General features: G+C 49.4%; 3 protein-coding genes across 3 annotated transcripts in view; 1 reads left to right on the top strand and 2 right to left on the bottom strand.

Annotated features, from left to right (window-relative positions):
- Window positions 1-2,687: 2,687 nt before the first annotated feature.
- Window positions 2,688-3,056, bottom strand: LOC126502989 (40S ribosomal protein S29-like). The gene has a single exon (XM_050144423.1). The coding sequence runs from the start codon at window positions 2,901-2,903 to the stop codon at window positions 2,733-2,735; it is 171 nt and encodes a 56-aa protein (XP_050000380.1). The 5' UTR covers window positions 2,904-3,056; the 3' UTR covers window positions 2,688-2,732.
- A 287-nt stretch (window positions 3,057-3,343) lies between these two features.
- On the top strand, window positions 3,344-6,391 carry Il9 (interleukin 9). The gene is made up of 5 exons (XM_050143457.1): window positions 3,344-3,708; window positions 3,813-3,848; window positions 3,934-3,966; window positions 5,062-5,193; window positions 6,275-6,391. Exons 1-5 carry the CDS (start codon window positions 3,586-3,588, stop codon window positions 6,389-6,391), a joined length of 441 nt encoding a protein of 146 aa, XP_049999414.1. The 5' UTR covers window positions 3,344-3,585.
- A 5,632-nt stretch (window positions 6,392-12,023) lies between these two features.
- The window catches only part of Slc25a48 (solute carrier family 25 member 48), a 35,386-nt gene continuing 28,366 nt past the window's right edge, over window positions 12,024-19,043 (bottom strand). The window contains exons 7-8 of the mRNA XM_050144232.1: window positions 13,988-14,117; window positions 12,024-12,725 (exon numbers count right to left, since the gene is read on the bottom strand). Of these exons, the coding sequence (XP_050000189.1) occupies window positions 13,995-14,117 (123 nt within the window). The 3' untranslated portion in view covers window positions 12,024-12,725; window positions 13,988-13,994. The remainder of the gene's footprint in view (window positions 12,726-13,987; window positions 14,118-19,043) is intronic.

Here is a 19,043-nt window from a genome sequence, read left to right as displayed (position 1 = left end):
GCTAAGCTTTATCTTTGGAACAAAATAAATGGTTGATTATTGTCTCCCGTCACTTATTGCTGAAGGTGTTATCTGTGTTGGATCTTGGCCTGCGTTTTGCTCCCCGGCCTCCCTGGTAGCTAATGTCAGTGAGTCATTCTCGAGTTGGGCGTGTTTCCTGCCTGTTATTTGCATACTTGAATTTTGATGCTGAGAAAATCCTAGAAGTCAAGCTTCAAAAGTCGCACAAGGGCTTGGACAGTGCCTGCTGTTTTGATGGTGTTCAACTGCAGGGCTTCCGTCGTGGGCCTGCTCCTCTTTCAGAGCTGAGTGTGTGTGCATGTGTGTGTGTGCTGAGGGCTGGGGTGGCACTTTACAGAATGGGAGTCCCAGTCCCATGGCCCTTCCTTGAGCAGCCTCGATGAGAGCAAGCCTGCAGCAAGGGCTCAGAGCACAAGGATTGCTCATTACCCCACTCGTTCCTCAAATGCACTCATGTTCAGCTGCTTACAACATTAAACGATCATCTGCTGGGGACAGTGTGCTGGTTATTTCTAATAATGCATATGTCTAATGAGTCTTAACAGAAGCAAATGTATTAGTCATTTGGTCAGTAATCGCTAAGCATTTAGTAAACGTAGGACATATTTTTCCTATTTCTATAAGAATGCCATTGGTATTCGGGTGGAAATCTCATGGAATCTATAAGCTACTTAGGGTAGTATAGACATTCTAAATATACTAATTTTCATAGTTCACAAGCATACATGGTCTTTCCCTTGTATGTACACATAGGATCTTCAGGGTTTTTTTGTCAGTGTTTTGTAATTTTGATTATAGGACTTGTTATTTCTTTGCTTGAATTTATTTCTAGGCATTTTGGGTTGGTTGGTTGGTTGGTTTGCTGCTGAACTTGAATCCCCAGGTTTGATGGATCTTGCTGCCTCAGCATCCTGAGTAGTTGGGGCTGTGGGCTTGCACTTCCACACCTGACTTATCCCAAGGCATTTATCTTGTCTTCTTCCGCTTCAATGTTGCCGCTGCTGTTTACAGCGTGCTAACAGCATCGACTCATGTCCTTTGAGTAAGTTCATTACTAGTGTGTACAATACGGCTGGCTTTTATGTTGGATTATGAAGGATTTTATATCCTTCAGTTTTGCTGAATTCCCTTATCTGTGTCTTTTGGTAGAGTTTGCAGAAGCTGTTTTTTTTTAATCTATATATTATACCATTTTGAAGCAAGTAATTTGATTTCTTTGCTTCCTATTACTGATACCTAATTCAAAATCACTATTATAAAAAACAGCAAATGTTGACAGGTGAGCGCAGGATGGGACTCAGGCACTGCAGGTGGAATGTAGATCAGTGCAGACTTCTTAGTGTCAAGGTTTCAGAAAGGAAAATCTGATTATCCAGAGACTCCAGCGATTTAGCAGAGTGTGGCACCAGCTCAGAGGAAAAGACTGGTGGCGTGCTGCAGGCAGAGAGTGGCCACTATGACAGACACCAGCTCGCTGCAGGGAGAGTGTGCCACTATGACACCAGTTCAGATGCAGAATCAACCTACAAGTCTATGACAGACAGAAGAAGAAAGTATGTCGTGTGTGCACGCGCAATGGAGCGTGGTTCTACCATAAAGCCGAAAGCCTGTCATCTGTGGCAGGATGGACACACCTGGAAGGCATTGCAGTGAAATAAGCCACACGCCACGTCCTTTCTAAGCAAGGGTCTCTCACACGTGGAAAGCAAAACTATTGTTCTCACAGTAGATGAAAGAGGAATAATTCCTAGGATACAGGAGAGGGAGAGGAAAAGAGAGATTAAAAGACGTTAGGTAGTAAATGCGAAGACACAGTCAGACGGACGAAGGGAGTCCAAGAATAATACAGCCTATCAGTAGGAAGTTAGAGTTCACTGAAGCGAGGAACCCAAAGGCTCCTAAGGTAGGGCTGGAGAGATGACTCAGAGGTTAAGAACACTGGCAGCTCTTGCAGAGGACCTAGGTTTGATGCCCAGCACCCACGTGGCAGCTCACAACCATCTATAACTCTGATTCCAGGAGAGCCAATGCTCTTTGACCTCCATGAGAACTGCACACATGTGGCGAACTTATACATGCACACAAAACATTTACATATATAAAATCAAAATTAATAAGTATTTTTATAAAGAGGCTCCAAATATAGGCAAGTGACAAAGAGACGAAAAGCTGGGTGCCGTGGTTAACAAGGAGATGAAGAGCTGGTTGCACCCCCCAAAACACCTGTACTTAGGACTTTCTCCATATTCCTAGTTGGTGTGACTTTGGGGAAATTACTTGCTTCTCTGTGCCTCGGTTTCCCCGTGTGTAAAATACTGAGGATAACTGTAGTATTTATCCCAGTGGACCACAGAGAGTCTGCTCTCCAGTCACGGTGATGAGCACAACCGCGTTAGAGGTTGACGGACAAAGCCGCACTAGGAAACCTGGCAGCTAAGACGTATACAGTGGCTTAAGAGGTAGAAATGAGGATGGCAAGTTAATATCCATCTCACCTGATGGCTTAATTTACCATAAAGTACCTAGGATGGGGACTGATAGGTTGTAAGTACTCTAGGTACGAGGTAGGGCTCTGCTTTAGTACTGTCTTGGTTTGTGGTTTTTTTTTTTTTTTTTTTTGAAGGTCTTCACTTTGTTTCATTCTTATGTACAGAGACTGGCATTCATCTTTTCCACTGGGTCTGAGTCTTGAAGAATCCATTCAAGGTCACTTAGTCCAACTTAATGAAGCCGATGTCCTTCGTGTACTGCCAGAAACACTGGCGGCCCACGTTCAGCCCGTATTTCCGGATCAGACCGTTGTGGTTTGAGCAGACGCAGCAGGAGCGGGATCCCTGGCCGAACTTTCGCGGGTGACTCCAGTAGAGCTGCTGGTGACCCATGTTGCCTCACTGATGGCCGACGAGCCAAAAGGGCCTTGGTTTGTATTTTGAACCTGATGCTACCCAGTGCTGCGCAGGGTCCAGGGACCCTCAAGGCTAAGGTCAGTAGGAACAGTTCCAGCATTCCTGTGCTTACAGGGAGCAGCTCCTCACACACGCCACTCCCAGAGGCCTGAGAGGCTCTGAGCGTCTAGCAGTCAAGCATAGTAAACTGAGGCTACAATGGTCAGAGGAAAACCCCAATAAGTGAGAGGGGTGCCCTGCTTTCCCCTGATATCCCCAGCGTGACCCCTTCATTACAATACCGTGAGTGTCTGTCAGCATTTCCACTGATGAGAAGGGGGAAGCACAGATCGGGGCTTTCATGGAAAGCGCCCTGATTCTCACAACCAGAATTCCTGCCTTTCAAGGGGGTGGGGGGCAGATCTTTAACTTTTCCTTCAGCGTTTCAGAACCCAACTATTTGAAAGCATCCTTTCTGAGGAACGGTATTTCCTGGCACAAGGCAGCCTTTGTCAAGTGACTCAGACTGATTGGTTTTCAATATCAATTGGCCTCAACTTACAGAGAAAAAGTGGGCACTGGGTATCAGTTTGATGTCAGGGTTTTTCCCTGTTTGAAGAGCTTTAAATACAGCTAGCCTGGAAGGTGCCAGTAGGTTGAGCTCCAGACTCCTGCCAAGATGTTCGTGGCCTCCATCCTTGCCTCTGCCCTGCTCTTCAGTGCTATGGGCTCTGTGCTGAGCTGGAAATGCAGTACCACGGCTGGGATCATGGACACCAACTACCTTATCATGAAGCTGAAGGTAGACTTCTGGGGCTGGGGAGAGCTGGCCGCTGTGTGAGCCACCCCTGGAGGGCGAGGAGGGCTCTCTACTCACTCTGGTTATCTTCTCTTTGCCTGCTGCAGGATGACCCTGCCTCAAAATGTAGCTGCAGTACCAACGTGAGTGACTGACTTCTCAAGAGCCTTCCAAACCTGTCTTAAAGTTCACAGCTGGAGTGCTCATGCTGTAATTTCTCTCTTGCAGGTGACCAGCTGCTTGTGTCTTCCCATCCCATCCGTAAGTACAGCTGAAAAAGAGCACTGGGTCGCTGTTCAAGCCTTGAAGAAAAATAACACAATTTACTTGACATTCTAAATTTTAAATTATTACCTAAATGTAACTGTTATAGTATAGACCTTTAAAACTTTATCTCTGTGTGTGTGTGTGTGTATATATATATATATAATATTATACATATCTATATGTTTAAGTTAGCACCATGGCCCTTGAGACATTTGAATATTTTTTCAGAGTCTAAAAATTATTGACTATCTTTTGGGATAAATGGCCATGTACAATGTGGAAACAATGGCTATTGCGCTCTGATTTGTCTGCTGATGGCTCCAGGTTTGTGGAACAAAAGAGCAGCATCAGGCATTGACTGTCCAGACATCACACACACCTCTCCCTTCTCCTTCTCCTTCTCCTCCCTGCCCTCACCTCTTCCTCTTCCTCCATCTTCCTGCCGGTTTTCATGACTGACAAATGGCTCCAACCATTCTCTGGGAGGACAGTATCCAAGTTTGGTGCTGGGGACCGAATGGACCCCAAGAGAGCAGCTAGCACGGTGACAGCGAGGATGGAGCAGGGAGGCTCAGGTCCCTCTCTAGCTCTCGGTTAGGATGAGAGCACAGTCAGCCAGACCTGCGGCCACTGCAGGGCTCAGCCTGCAAGCCGGACCTGGGAGAAGCTGATGTGGTTAGGGAAGAGTCCGCCTATCCTCTTGCTTCTCAGGGCAGGATTTTAGCTTGTCTGAAACACAAGCCCTATCCAATGGCCTGTCTCAGCTGATGTGAGAAAGGCTTTTCCTTTTCTGTCCTTTCAAACTTGCAACCACCGGACATGGACAGGGCATGCCGGGCTGCCTTTGTCGGGCAGCAGGCCCACGTTTCTTGGATAGAATCTCCTTCTGAGTGTCGCTGCGAAAACGGCTCACCTTAAACTATTTAACACCATTTCCTAGAGTGTCAAGGAACAGATGCAAAAATAGCACGAGTCTGGGTGTCCCTGGCTAAATTAAGTTGCTCTTTAAAGTTCTCTTGGCGATTCCTTCTCAAGGGTGTCCCAGAGAGTTCCCATGAACTCTTTTCACAAGTCCTTCTCGTTTACCAGGATGATTGTACCACACCGTGCTTCCTGGAGGGACTGTCTCAGGTGACCAATGCCACACAGGATACAAATCTCTCGGTTTTTTCCACTCGGTTGGAAAGGACAGTTGAAAGCCTAAAGAGCAACAAGTGTCTGGTGAGTTCTGTGTTCGCGTGTGACAACTGATTTCGGAGTGAATGCTGGCATCAGAGTGGAGCCTTGGGGTCAGAGCTGCAGCAGAGAAAAGCTGTCCGCTCATCTCTGAGCCAATGAGAAAGGCCGGTAGTTAGAGCCGGCGGCCCTGGAATTCACCGTGCTGTAACCAAAAGCTGCACTCCAGAGAGTCAGACTATGGCCCACACAGCACTGGGCCAAGACTCCATGGACTAACCTAGATGTGGCAACCTCTAAGTCGGCGTTTCTGTTTGCTTGTTGATGGCCCAAAGGGTTTGTAAAAAGACACCAAGGTCTAGGTAGGCACTTGACACCTCCCCTGCTGCCTATCAACTGCCTTGTTCCTGGGGCAGTGGCAGGCCACCGTCCTTTCTCCCTGGGCCTTGGTGTTCTTAGGAGTGCAGCACCAGCAGTATGAAGTGCTGTGGTTGGCCGGGCTGGTCATGTATCCATGCCCACCGTGGAAGCTGTCCTGGCTGCACCACCTGCTCTGTCAGGCTGAGCATCTGCCTTAGAGACCAGCTTTAACTCTGTCACCCCTGCTAAAGGAGGACAGTAATACCCAGGAAAGTTATTTTTCTGATGAGATTGTATTTAATAAGAGACTAAGTTGGGACTTAAACTCTGGTCTATGTGAACCCAAAGTCTCACTCAGAACTTCTGTGTTATAAAGTGGTCTTGGAAGGATGTGGGGGAAGGAGATAAAAAGTATAAAGATATTTAGTCCTTAAAGAATCCCGAGAAAAGATTTTTTTCCCTAATCACATTTAAGGCCACGTGTGTGTGTGTGTGTGTGTGTGTGTGTGAGAGAGAGAGAGAGAGAGAGAGAGAGAGAGAGAGAGAGAGAGAGAGAGAGAGAGAGGGGCATACAGACTCCTGGAATCCTGACCCCAGATTAACCCCCTACATAGTCTGTCCAGGATCACCTTTCTATTTTCCCTACATCTCACTCCTCTCTCTCCTGCCCATCAGCCTGTCCCCAAGCCTTGGGGACTATGGTCGTGTGGTTTCTAGGTGTACACTGCAGTTGCTCACTCTGTCTTGCCCTTGTCCATCTCTGCAGTTTTTCTCCTGTGAAAATCCATGCAACCAGACCACATCAGGCAACACGCTGTCATTTTTGAAGAGTCTCCAGGCAACGTTCCAGAAGGCAGGGGTGCTAAGGCGGAAACAAGCGTGATGATGAACATTATTTATTCTATTTATTGAATTTATAAAGCCTTTACTTTTTAATTATTATAATAAAGAAATAAACTCAGCTCTTCTAGATCAGCCAGTTGTGCTCTTTTGTTCCACGTTTGCTTCTGGAATAAAATCCACGGGGAAGGAGAAATACAAGCTGCCTCCAGGTGCTGTCTCCTTCCTTATTCGTTCCTGCTGCTCGGAACAAACAGAGCTTCGAACGTTGTCATAGGTGGGATGGATCAAAGACCCGGTAATAGGCAGGTTCATAAGTCTGAGCTCAGAACTCGAGGCTTGAGCCTTGACTGGTCCGTAGGTGAGCAGCCATGCGGGACAGTGTGACAGGTGGACAGCAGTAGAGGCCAAGAGCTGCCTGGGGGAAGCACAGGGCACTTCCGCATTACCAAGGGCTTTTGTTCTGGGGAACAAACTGTGGACCCAAAGTGGGAAGGGCCATTGTTTGGAGAGTCCAAGGGCTGAGAGACTCCTTGCAAATGCGGGTACGGGGGCTGGAAATGTGTAGCAATGGTTCCAGTCCTTGCTGCTCATCCAGAAGCGGAGTCCAGTTCCCAGCACCCTTGTCAGGAGGCTCACAGCCATCTGTCTCTCTAGCTCTAGAGGATCTGATGCCTCTGCCCCCCAAGAGCATCTCCACTCATGTGTACGTGCCCACATGCACACACATACATAGATAGCATCCACTCATGTGTACATGTCCACATGCACACACACAGCTTCTACTCCTGTGTACATGCCCACATGCACACACATACATAACATCCACTCATGTGTACATGTCCACATGCACACACACAGCCTCTACTCCTGTGTACATGCCCACATGCACACACATACATAGTTTCCACTCATGTGCACATGCCCACGTGTACACACATACATAGCCTCCACTCATGTGCACACACCCACACATACATAGCCTCCACTTATATGCACATGCCCACATGCGCACACATACATAGCCTCCACTCATGTGCACACGCCCACACATACATAGCCTCCACTCGTGCACATGCCCACATGCGCACACCTACATAGCCTCCACTTATATGCACATGCCCACATGCGCACACCTACATAGCCCCCATTCATATGTACACACCCACATGCACACACCTACATAGGCTCCACTCATGTGTACACACCCACATGCGCACACATACATAGCTTCCACTCATGTGCACACGCCCACACATACATAGCCTCCACTCATGCACATGCCCACATGCACACACATAGTCTGTACTCCTGTGCACACACATACATAGCCTTCACCCATGTGCACATGCCCACATGCGCACACACACATAACGTGGGTGTGGCTTATATAAGAATGCAAAGGGCTGCCAGTGGGCCTGGATTTGAGTCACAGAGCGTGGCCTTCAGGGTGGAGCTTGAGGGAAAGATGTGCGAGATCCACATGGTCTGTTTACCCAGAGCTGTTCAGGGAGCCCCCACCACGTGTCAGCCAGCAAACCCTAATGAGCAAACCCCAGAGAGCCTCAAACCACACTGCATGGCTGGTAGAGTGTGGGTGTAGCCATACCCCTCACCCTGACCCCCTACCTACCCTACCCCAGTGCCTGCCTCTCTCTCCAAGGACCCAGTTTGTCCACTCCTATAGTAGCATGGAGCTCATGGAGCAGGTGCCATGTGCATACGGTCTGAATGGTGGCTCTCCAGATGCAAGGGCACCACTGAGTCAGGAGTATCCATGCCTGGTGGATAGACTGGACCCAGAACATTCTATAGGTATCTTTGCAACCTAGTCAGGTCAAGGGTCAGTTTATGCTACCTGCCTACCTGGGATGGAAAAGACTTCAGGCTTGTTTGAAGAACTGGCAGACACAGGATCAAGGACAGGGTAAGAGTCTTTGACAGACAGAATGGTCCTGTCCTCCCCCACCTACTGATACGGAGGTATGTGGGAACCCTGGGTTTAGTCCTCATGCGTGAAGCTTCCAGAACTAGGTTCCTGCCTCCACACAGGGCATTGAATAGGGAGCATGTCTAAGTATGTATCATGCCTGCTGTCTGGCCTGTGGATCCCCCAAAGCCTTTCCCCACCCCTTCCAAATTTACCAAAGTGTGATACACGGGAAATGCTGAGGAGGTCTAGTAAGACACTTGAAATAGTCATTAGTGTTAAGCACTTCACGTGGGCATCGTCTCTGATTGGACCGGAAGGGAGAACTTTATTTAATCACCTAGGATTGGTGGGGAGTAGACACTAGTATTTCTTTTTTTATAAGCATGAACATGGAAGCTTTCTGGGTTGGAGATTCCCAAGTTCCCTCAGCTGGTGAAAACTCAGAGCAGAGAGCCATTTCCAGCTGGCTCTGTTTGTCAACCCATCACTCTGCCTGCCCTGTTCTGTTGTTCTTCTCTCTAGGTAAGATTTCCACGCTTCGTCCTCTGACCACAGCCTGAGGGTCAAATGGGTCGCCACAGCCCCAGTGTGCACCCATTTATGCAGAAAGCAAGGGTCAGGCGGGGTTCAGATTTCAAGCATTTTAGTCCTTTCAAAAGCTAATGCACGATTCATAGGCCACATTATGTAACACCCCTAGCAGGGCCTGGAGCAAAATTCTGTGATTAAATGCATCAATATTCTGCAGCGAAACCGGAGAACATTCACACAAAGTGGTCAAGGTTTACAGCCAAATGAGTCACAACAACCCTGAGTTGGCTGAGCTGTTTGGGTTTCAGGGCGGCGATAAGGGATTGGGGACCTGCATGAACAAAACAGCTTTGCTTCAGCTTGGGGCTCAATTCCATCCTGCCTGGCTCTGGGTCGTCTCCAGAAGGAACAGAAGAGGCTTCTGCAGCTCCCTGGCTGGCTGCTGGCTACATGGCAACCCTGGTGGCTTCCCCAGCGCCTGGGCTTTCTGAGTCACACTACTCTCTGTTTTGCAGTCGGCCCTCACCTCAGCAGGAGCGCAGGCAAGGGAGGATGCCAGGGGTTGGGGACGGTCTCCGCCAGACGAGGACACAAGCCACTGCTAGAGGAGAGGAACTGAGCGATACAAACTGAAACATGTTGCCACATGAAAACCACCTGCCAGCTGGGGGCTTTCCCTTGGCTTGTCTGTGAAGTTGTGTAAGATAAGGACTCACTCCTGCAGGCAGACTCTGAGGAGGGCTCACCTGGAGCGAGATAGGCAGTCCCAGGACAGCTGGGCTCTATCAAGGAGCACCTCGGAGAAAGGAGAAGAAACAGATTTTTCTAGGCATCAGGCAGCACTAAGTGTGGTCTGTGGAAGAGTCAGAGCCTCCCACTGACCCCAAGAAGAATCACTAAGGGCTGTGTACAGATTATTCTCACTGTACGGATGGGAGAGTTGAGGCTCAGAGGCACACTGTTCAAGCGGATGAGAATGCTGCCCTGCACAGGTGGCTAAGTTGCCAGCAGATGTGTTCCAGGAACCCAGAGAATAAAACAGAGACCACCTGGAGAATCCTCCCTGCATCCCAACCCCAGAGCCCCAAGTCTCCCCCAGGGAAGAAGGAGACCATCTTGAATTGAACATTTCACTCAGAACTCATAAATTTTCCCCAGAAGTGACAAAAACCCCATTTTCCCCAGCTATAGGGTAGAATGGAGACTGGGGGGAGGGGGACAAGTTCTACCCACATCCTGCACGCCTGTGGATGTGAACCCGGATCCCGCACACCTGAGGATGTGAACCTGCATCCCGCACACCTGAGGACGTGGTTTGACAACCCAACAGTCAGAATAAGCATGCAGGTGCCAGCTCGGCATCATCAAGATGCTGTGGAGTGTGACATACTGAGGCAGGCGTATAGGGTGATGGTTCTTAGAACCTGGGGAACCAAACCTAGTTTGGCACCCCTCCATGCTCAGGGGAACTGAGCCAAGTGGGTTCTCTATGCTTAGCCAGAGGCCAGAAGCCTTACTTCTCTGAATGGATTTCTCTGCTGGGTCACATGCTTCTGGAATCTTCTTTGACATGAGCTTAGCAGAGAGGATTATTGGAGCAATTCTTAGGAGACATTCACTTGAAGGCACAAAGGAGCAGTTATGACTCTCAGGGTTTTACACAGTTCAGGCTCAGGGAACACAGATGCAGCCACTCTTTGTCAACCTCCCAACAAAAGCTAAACAGCCTAGATTCAGAGAGGAAGGCAGACAGAAACACACACACACACACACACACACACACACAGCAGGTTAGTCTTCTAATCTCTACACAGGACACTCTACAGTTCCCAAAACAACTTCTGTCCTTAGTTCTTACTGACAATTCAGACAGCAAGTGAAAGAAAATTGTGTGGGCATTGCAGAGGAAAACTGAGGCCCAAACAGGCAGAATCTGTTGAGATTATTCAGATAGCCACTGACGCTGGAATCCAGGGAAAAGACAGCATCCAGTGGCATGGAGAACGGAGAGGCAAGAAGACCTAGGTTACCATTTAGCAGATGTCTCTAGGGATTTAGTTGACCTCTGCTGCCACCAAGTGGCAATTCTGTGGTATATCAGCCAAAGAGGCCTTTGAGAACCGGTGTTTCTTGTTGAGCATCTGTCCTCAAAGTGACCCACAAGACCAAAATTATCTTCATATAATCCTAAGATACCTTCCTTTCCACTCTGGTTTTCTCGTGTGTATATGGGGTCTTTCAAAGGCTACACAGCAGGTGACATCACAGACAAGCAGAAGGGTCTCCAGCTGCCCCCAATTCATTCACTACAGAGGAGTAAACAGCCCAGTCAGGAGCACACGGTGGGAGACCCTACAGGCTACCTCATCCAGTCTGACTGCGGAGCCAAGGCAGGCACTAGGGCATACCTACTCGATACGCCCTAGGATGTGATGAAAGAAGTACCCTGAGTTCACATCAGCATCATCTAACATGCCAGGAGCATCTCCTCCCCGGCATCCTCAGTACCTGCTCATGATGCTGAGCAGGGGAGGGATCCAGCCTGTTTCTGCAAGGGTCTAATAAATTAGCATGAAGGTACTGCTGGGGCTCCTCCATACTCAACCCTGGAGACAGTTCCTACACAAGGCAGGTGCACAACGAACGTGTGATGACTAAGTGACCAGAGGCCCCATAGCCTTGGGCTCAAGGCTGTCCAGAGGACTTTGCAGCCCCGGAAGCTGTGGAGGATGGAGATGGAGGAGAGCACCGTGAGGGTGTGAGGGGAGCACTAGTGAGCTACACTGGGAAGAATGACCAGTCGGCCTCTGGGGGGGGGGGCGGCAGCAGTGGCCTGGTGCTGGCTCTGTTGGGTCAGAGCTTTCAGGAATTTAATTCAGATCACACAGAGGTGGGAGGGGACGGCACATAAGAGAAACCAAGGAAGATCCTTAGAGTTTTTTTATATGACTGTGAGAACAAGGTCCCTTGCTGGGGTTTAAGATCACCGTACATGGCATTTCTTCTTGGCTGATGCCCAGGTGACAGTGTTGGACAATTCTGAGGTCACATTCAGCAGTGCCCTGAGATGTAGTGGAGTAGGTGTGACTGCTGCGGGGACGGCACTGGAAGCAACGCCATGAACACATGCCATATAACAGCAATGCACTCTCCTATGCGGTTCCAATAGGAGAGGAAACAGGAGCATAAAATCACACGGGAAGGCAGGGTGTAGACGACATGTGCATTTTATTTGGTTTCCATATAAAAGTCAGGTCCAGAGAGCAACCACCTCCTGCAAGCCTGGGCTGCCATCTGCCATCCATGACACCAACACACACTCCTGCAGGCTTGAGAACCTTTGGATTTCTCAGCCCTATGTGATTCTTTCCAGCCACTGTGCCCCCTGCACACCTCAAAGACCCAGGAGAAAATGATACCACCCACTTAGTTCCGCTACAAGACTGTATGGAGCTGGTTTCTCTCTGGGCTGGCAACATTTCCACAGGCCTAACCTGAGCAAAGACGAGGGTGACCAAGGTAGAAGCCAGGTAGAGGCATGTGACACAGAAATAGCCCAGAGGGCACTCGGTGCTTTTATTTGCAATCATGGAGCCACATCTTGGCGGAGTTTTCAACATCCAGGGGCACAGATGCTTTGCCCCAGATTTTCACAGGCTCTAATCCCTAGCGGAAAGAAAGATGGTGATTGTTTGGTCCATGGTCTGCTGCTTCCTACCAGCACTCTGGGCTGGAGAGAGAAACGGAGAGCTTGTAATCCTGAAGGAAATGACTCTGAGCTCAGTAGGATGGCTGTGGCCCACCTGGCACAGAACTGGGATGGCTGGGTCTTCCTTCAGTCCAATAACTCACTGATGCTGGTTCTACAGGTATTATCAGCACCAACCTGCAGTAGGATGAAGCCTGGTCTGCCCTGGGAAGAGAGAAGGGATGTAAAGGATCCTCTTTTGAGTTGTGGCCAGCAGGATCTAGGCTCAGACAACCCACATGGAGAGATGGGGTAGCAATCACCAAAACACTGCAGCCAGTTTCAGGGTTCACTGTGGTCAGCCTGACTGATGGCTCTCTCTGCGTCCATCTAGGACATGGCATGCTGTCTGTGCTTCCCAGCAGTCCCTGCGGCATGGGTTAGAGGGCAGTAGTTGGGCTTCTAGGCTTTCCTGATGATGGCCATCTTCCTTGGGAGAATTGTCAAGCGAGTTTGCAAGAAGAGGCCTAGTGAAATGGCTTCCTGGTTGATGAGAAAGTCCAACAATTGACTCCTTCCTATCGTCTGAGCTTGCAAGTGAGGAGCAGCAACAGGAGAGAGGGACAGTGGAGGTCAGCCATTCTTCATCCGGGGACAGGACTGAGATACCATCAGGAAAGGGGTGGAGGGAAGGGGGCTGCTGTGCAGAGGACCCCCACTGGGAAGGATGGAGGGGCCCAGCAGGCAGTAGGCAGGCCACATCTCAACTAAGAAATCAGCTGTTTGTCTGGAGGAGACCAGCAACTAGGACTGGAGGACAAAGAGCTGATGACATCAAGATCAAGGGGGAGTTGGCTCGGGGCACAGTAGGATTACAGACCCCAGGAGAGAGGAGGTAGAGTGTTCAGGTTGGGGGGGGGTCGGTGCTGGGGGAGGAGGTGGCAACAACGACCAACCGACTCTCAGGTGGCGTGAAGTAGAGAGCTGCTGAGAGGCCTTGAGCAAGATGCACAGCGCTATATGCTACACTGATCCTTCCGCAGCAAGACAGGAAAGGGGAGGGTTCTGCCTGCAGGAGGCAAGGAGTGGCCTGCCCTCTGGAGCTTTGCGAAAGAGCAGGTTAGCAGGAAGTGGGCAGCTGGCCCAGTGTAGGCACGGGGTGGCCACAGTGTCCTCAGACCAGGGATCACTACATTTTAAGAAAGAAGCTAAACACGCTTCTCTCCAGGGACTGTGGGAGCTGTGAGTGGAAGAGAGAGCAGGCGAATCGGCTGTGGATGTTGAGCTGGGCCCAGTCCGGTCACCAGAGACCCAGAGTGCCACTGTCAACCATGGCTGCTTCATGATGGCAAGGTGACGGGAGAAGGCAGACCCCTCTACTCCTGGACTTTCCACAGGGGACAGGGGGTATTTCAGAAGCTCAAGACAGTTTCGTGAGGGAGAATGGAGTCCCAGCTTCGCCCTTAGCTGGGAGAAACCACACTCACCTTACATTCAAGGGCTTGTCACAGTGTGGTCTCCTCGGAGTACCTTCAGGGAGAACTCATACCCGAGGAACAGGGCTGCGCTCGTGGGGAAGCCGCGTAGGGCGTTCACAGGGAGGCCCCTGAAAAACACCTTTGGGCAGGAGTTAGTTATTCCAGGGCTAAACCCGTCACCTGTGTTTTGCCTGCTGTTTCTGGGCAAGGCTATGACATGGCTCTCAGGTGCCCCTTGCTTCCCACATCTTTGTGCTTGGTGTCAGGTGGGGAGCCCAGAACCTCCTAGATGAGATGAGTGCCCTCCAGAGCAATGGCAATATTAGCAGGCAATGACGGGAACAGAAAGGGGTCTAGGGAGCCCTGGGTTAGGGAGCTGCCCCTTAAGGTGTTCTGTGGAAATTGCACACAATCAAAAGGTAAACCCTCCCCCAAGCATGACCTGAGAGCTGTCAGGCATATGAACTGTCTCTCACACAGAATCATCTCACAGTTTAAAACAGAGTGAGTTGTTTTCAGAAAGACACAGCCAGCCTGTGCATGTGTCTAGACAGCGGCAGCCACAGGACACAACTGGGCCTAGCAGAGGAGCAGACAGAACAAATGCTGGAGTCGCTCAGATAGCCCCACATGGGCTCTGGGTAATATCAACCCTCCTCTTTAATGCCTAACCGTATTGGAATTCCTCAGGCTCACCCGGAGTGACTGAGTAATAGCCAGGAACTGAATCCAGCTCCAAGGGGAAAATTCCATGCTGGGTTCCCAGACTCCCTGTAACCTTGACTTGACTCTACTCCCAACCAAGGCCACCCCAGGATGGACAAGAGTACCTTGCTAATCACCCCCAAGCCCTCATCGTTCCCCATGGGCCATGACTTATTAGTACCTGAGAGGACAAGAAGCAGAGTCTGAGGGTGTAGTTCCCCCACCCCACCCCCACTCCCGACCCCTGTCTCAGCACTCATAGTTACTTGGACCTGAGCAGTCCTTCTATAACTGTTTGTCTAATGAGTCCCTGAAGGACGAGTGAGTCAATGAACAAGAGAGTAGCCTGTGCCGAGGGAGCTCTGGTGGTGGCAGCTTTGGGGTTCAAATAGAGTTAGGACTACAGAACCCTAAAGGGCGAGACCACCAGGCAATTGACCAGTCCGTCAGGAAGCTTGACTACCATGAGTGTGCCTGTCCAGCCCTGAGCCAGCCTCGTTGCACCACCAGGAACCCAAGGCTCAACTCCCAGCCTCCTCATTTGAGGGTTTTAAAACTCCTTTCAGAAACCACAGCCCATGGTGCTCAGGAACCACAGCCCATGGTGCCCAAGACAACCCTCAGAGTGGGCAGAGACAAGGACCAAAGCACCAGGGACCAGCGCTGCTTTGGTGGCGGATTCCTGAACCATGAGCTTCTGAGTGTGACCTCTCCCAGCAACCCTTGAGTTATGAAGACCAGATCAACCTTTCGCCAGGGCCACGAGCCCTTTCTGAGTTCTTATTATAACCGAGTTCCCTTCCATGGGAACATAGGGGTGGGCATGCAGACGGAGTATGTAGGGTTTTCATGAGCCACAGGCAGAATGTTCTGGAAGTTATTCTCCAGCAAGCAGAGCCCACGTCATGGGGACTGCAGTTGCTATTGGTCTTAGACGAAGGCACTCTTCCTTCCCACTTGTGGTTACAAAGTTCGAGACGACCCATGGGGTATTGCTTGTGCAATACTGTCCTGCCAATATGAAATATCCACACACGTGAGCACACACAGACATCCACTCGCTCGCATGTTTGCAAGCTTGCTGTGCATTTGGGGGATTATATCACAAGAGACCCATATTGGTAGCTGTTTCGGAAAGGATGGGGTGACAGGCAGGACACTAAGGCATGGGTCCTGGTGTCTGGAAGCATCCTGCTCTCACAGATCACCGACCTTTTCATCAGCTAGTACACGACTACCCCTGATCACAGGGCTGGTGGAGTGGTTCAGCCCCTGAGCACGGTGCTGAAGCACAATTCTCGGCACCACAAAAAGCAAATAAAACCCATCTCTGAATAAGCACTGCAGACAGACACTGCTGAAGCCGAGAAAGCAACTGCCCAGTCTTGCTGTTCTCAAGTCTTTGTTTCTACGGAGCATAGCAATGGGGTAGGGGAAGTGATATCAGCGATTTGTTTGCCTCTACAGATTTCTCTTTAATTATCTCAAAATCTCAAAATAAATCTCAAATAAAAAGATAGCCTCCTAAATGAATCTCTTTGGGCCCTGTAACTGCTGGTGAAAACACAAGATATTTGTCTTCTGAAAAACAAACAAAACAAAAACCAAAGCTGGGCAAGGTGGCGCACACCTTTAATCCCAGCACTTGGGAGGCAGAGGCAGGTGGATCCCTGTGAGTTCAAGGCCAGCCTGGTCTACAAAGCAAGTTCCAGGACAGCCAAGGCTGTTACACAGAGAAACCCTGCCTCTAAAAATAAACAAATAAACAAAAATTAAGTTTGTGCCTGAGTGGTACCCTCTGTCAGTGGCTCCTGTTAAGTAAAACAAGAATTAAAATAATGACGACAACAGAGCTCCGGATGTATCCATCCCTAAAGACAGAAGAGTTCTTCTGAACCACATCCTGGACAGATGCCAATGCTGGGCCTTCCCACATGTGTGCTGGGTGCCAGCAGAGTTTTAATTGGTGGGAAGTGCCTGAGGCGGGGGGGGGGGGGGGGCAGCATTGCAGCTGTGGTCTTCTTGACTCTGGTATTTCAATGCATGCATTCTGGTCCACTGCCAGATCCGTCCCAGTAGGGTTTCCCTCTTTACCTACTGCTCTGTTCCCGACTCCTAAATTGCACCTGACCTAGCCCAGTCTTCTATAATTAGGCAAATTAACAGTGGACTTGTGAAAAGGAAAGCCTCAGGCATTTTCTCCAGGACAGTTTGCCAAATTTGATTGGCAACTAACTCTTTACAGCTAAGGGCTGGATGTGATGTTGATTCTGACAGCCCTGCCTTTAACGTTGGTCTCCCTCTAGATGGTGGGGTGTCCCCCGGATCCTGCATCCTTTTATACAGCATGCTAGCTCACCTCTGGCTCAGTCAAAGTTCTGGAACTTTCCTTGATCAGAGGAGGAGACAGAACAGGCAACTTCTCTAAGAGAGAGGAGGCAGTAGAGAAAGCTCTATGGCCCATGGTGCTGTGTGAGAAGCACCTGTATATGCAGTAGCCACTGGGAAAAGGTGTGCCAGGCACGGAGGGATGGGCGGAACCAACTGGCAGGGTTTGGGGGAGAAGCGATACATGGGCACAGACACAGGCCCTGTGGGAGCATGCATTAATCAAGCTACCTCAGGAAAAACAGCGTCCGGGAGCTTCAGGGTGAGGTGTGGGCTAGCAGCTGCCTCTGTGTGTCCTCATGAAGGAGAAAGAATAAGCAAAAAAGATTCCAAGCAACTAAGAGGAAGAACGTTGAAAATCCACAAATGGGGTGAAAGGTTACCTGGAAACTGTGGCGGAAAAGACAGAACAAGAACCAGAAAAGTAATTTTAGTCTTGCAGCTCCACGACAGGGGCAGTGAAGCAGAGGGTACATTTGAAAGGTGAGTGAGGTGAGGGGCAGGCAGACCGCCTGGGAGCATGCCTCTGTGTACACAAGCCTCACACCCAGCTGCAGGTTTGGGCAAGGCAGTGGTTCCTCTGGTCAGCTGTGGAGAGAAATTCCATTTCTGACATGGTAATATAGCTCAAAGGGCAGTGGCTGGGTATTGTGTTGAGAAGACTACTGTTTAAAAAGTGAACCAGCAAGGTTAGAGAGAGCCAAGCCGAGCTGGCTCAGTCGGTAAGAGCATTTGCTGCTCTTCCAGAGGACCAGAGTTCAATTCCCAGCACCCTCGTCAAGTGGTTCCCAACTCCCTGTAACTCCAGCTCCAGGGTATCAGATAACCCCCTCCTAGACTCCAGGGGCACCAGCCCTCAAATGTGCCCCCAGCCCCGCCTATACACACAGTGAAAACAAAAACTGGCTCACCCCTGGGGCCTACAGTAAAGGGACATTCACAGGGCAGGGAGCCTCAGTTGGTTCCGCCAGGTCTCAGTGCTATGTTTGCTTCCTACGCTGCCAAGATACAGAGGAGATCCCCTTGCTAGACTATAGCCACCCCAGGACCACTGCACACAGCACTGCAGAAGACACAAGCAGGAATAGTGCACACAGAGGAGGATGAAAGTCTCAATACTGACAGCAGTGGGAAGAATAAATGACACAGAAGAAATAGACGAAGAAAGGAAAGCTAGGAAACAATCCATTGTGTCCAACACAGTAAACTAGCAAACCTCCATCACTAATAGGGGAGACAGACAACAACAGACAATAGCTCCAACCAATCAGAAAAATAAAAATAAAAATGACAGGAATTAGTAAACTTCTCTCAATATTATCCTTAAATGTAAGTGCCATTATCTCAGGAATAGAGAGATTCAGACTGGCTGACTGGATTAAAAGATTAGCCCAGCTGTCTGTTGCCTGCAAGAAACACAAGCTACTGGTACATACACCCAGGATTTAAAGGGGAAGAAAACCTATCAAGAGAATGGAAGATGAGAACAACCTGGCATAGCTATACTGATATCTCATCAGGTAGACATCAAACCGAAACTAGGAGAGATAAGAAGGCCACTACATACGAAGAAGGGGAACAGCTCATCAAGAAGACAGCAATTGTAAATATATATGCACCAAACGGTAGACACCTGATTTCTAAAATAGACATTAAAGGGCATAAGAGGTCATACAGATACTGCTGTATTATCTGGGTGACTTAACCATCCCATTCTCATCTAAAGATGGACCCTCAACCTGAAAGTGAACAAACAAAATGATTCAATCTTAAATTACACAAGGGATTAAATAGACTTAACAAATATCAATGAAATATCCCACCCAACAGATACAGAATAGAAATTCTTCTGAACAGCCCAAGGAACCTACTCTAAAATAGGCCACATTCTAGGACACAAATTAAATCTTGGCACATACAAAAACATAAAAATAATTTCTTGTTTCTTATCAAATCTTAGTGGAATAAAGCT

This window comes from Alexandromys fortis, unplaced genomic scaffold, assembly GCF_014885135.2.
Source record: "Alexandromys fortis isolate MF-2015 unplaced genomic scaffold, M_Fortis_MF-2015_v1.1 scaffold_1, whole genome shotgun sequence".
Classification (NCBI taxonomy): Eukaryota; Metazoa; Chordata; class Mammalia; order Rodentia; family Cricetidae; genus Alexandromys; species Alexandromys fortis.
This window is presented reverse-complemented; position numbering and strand designations above follow the sequence as displayed.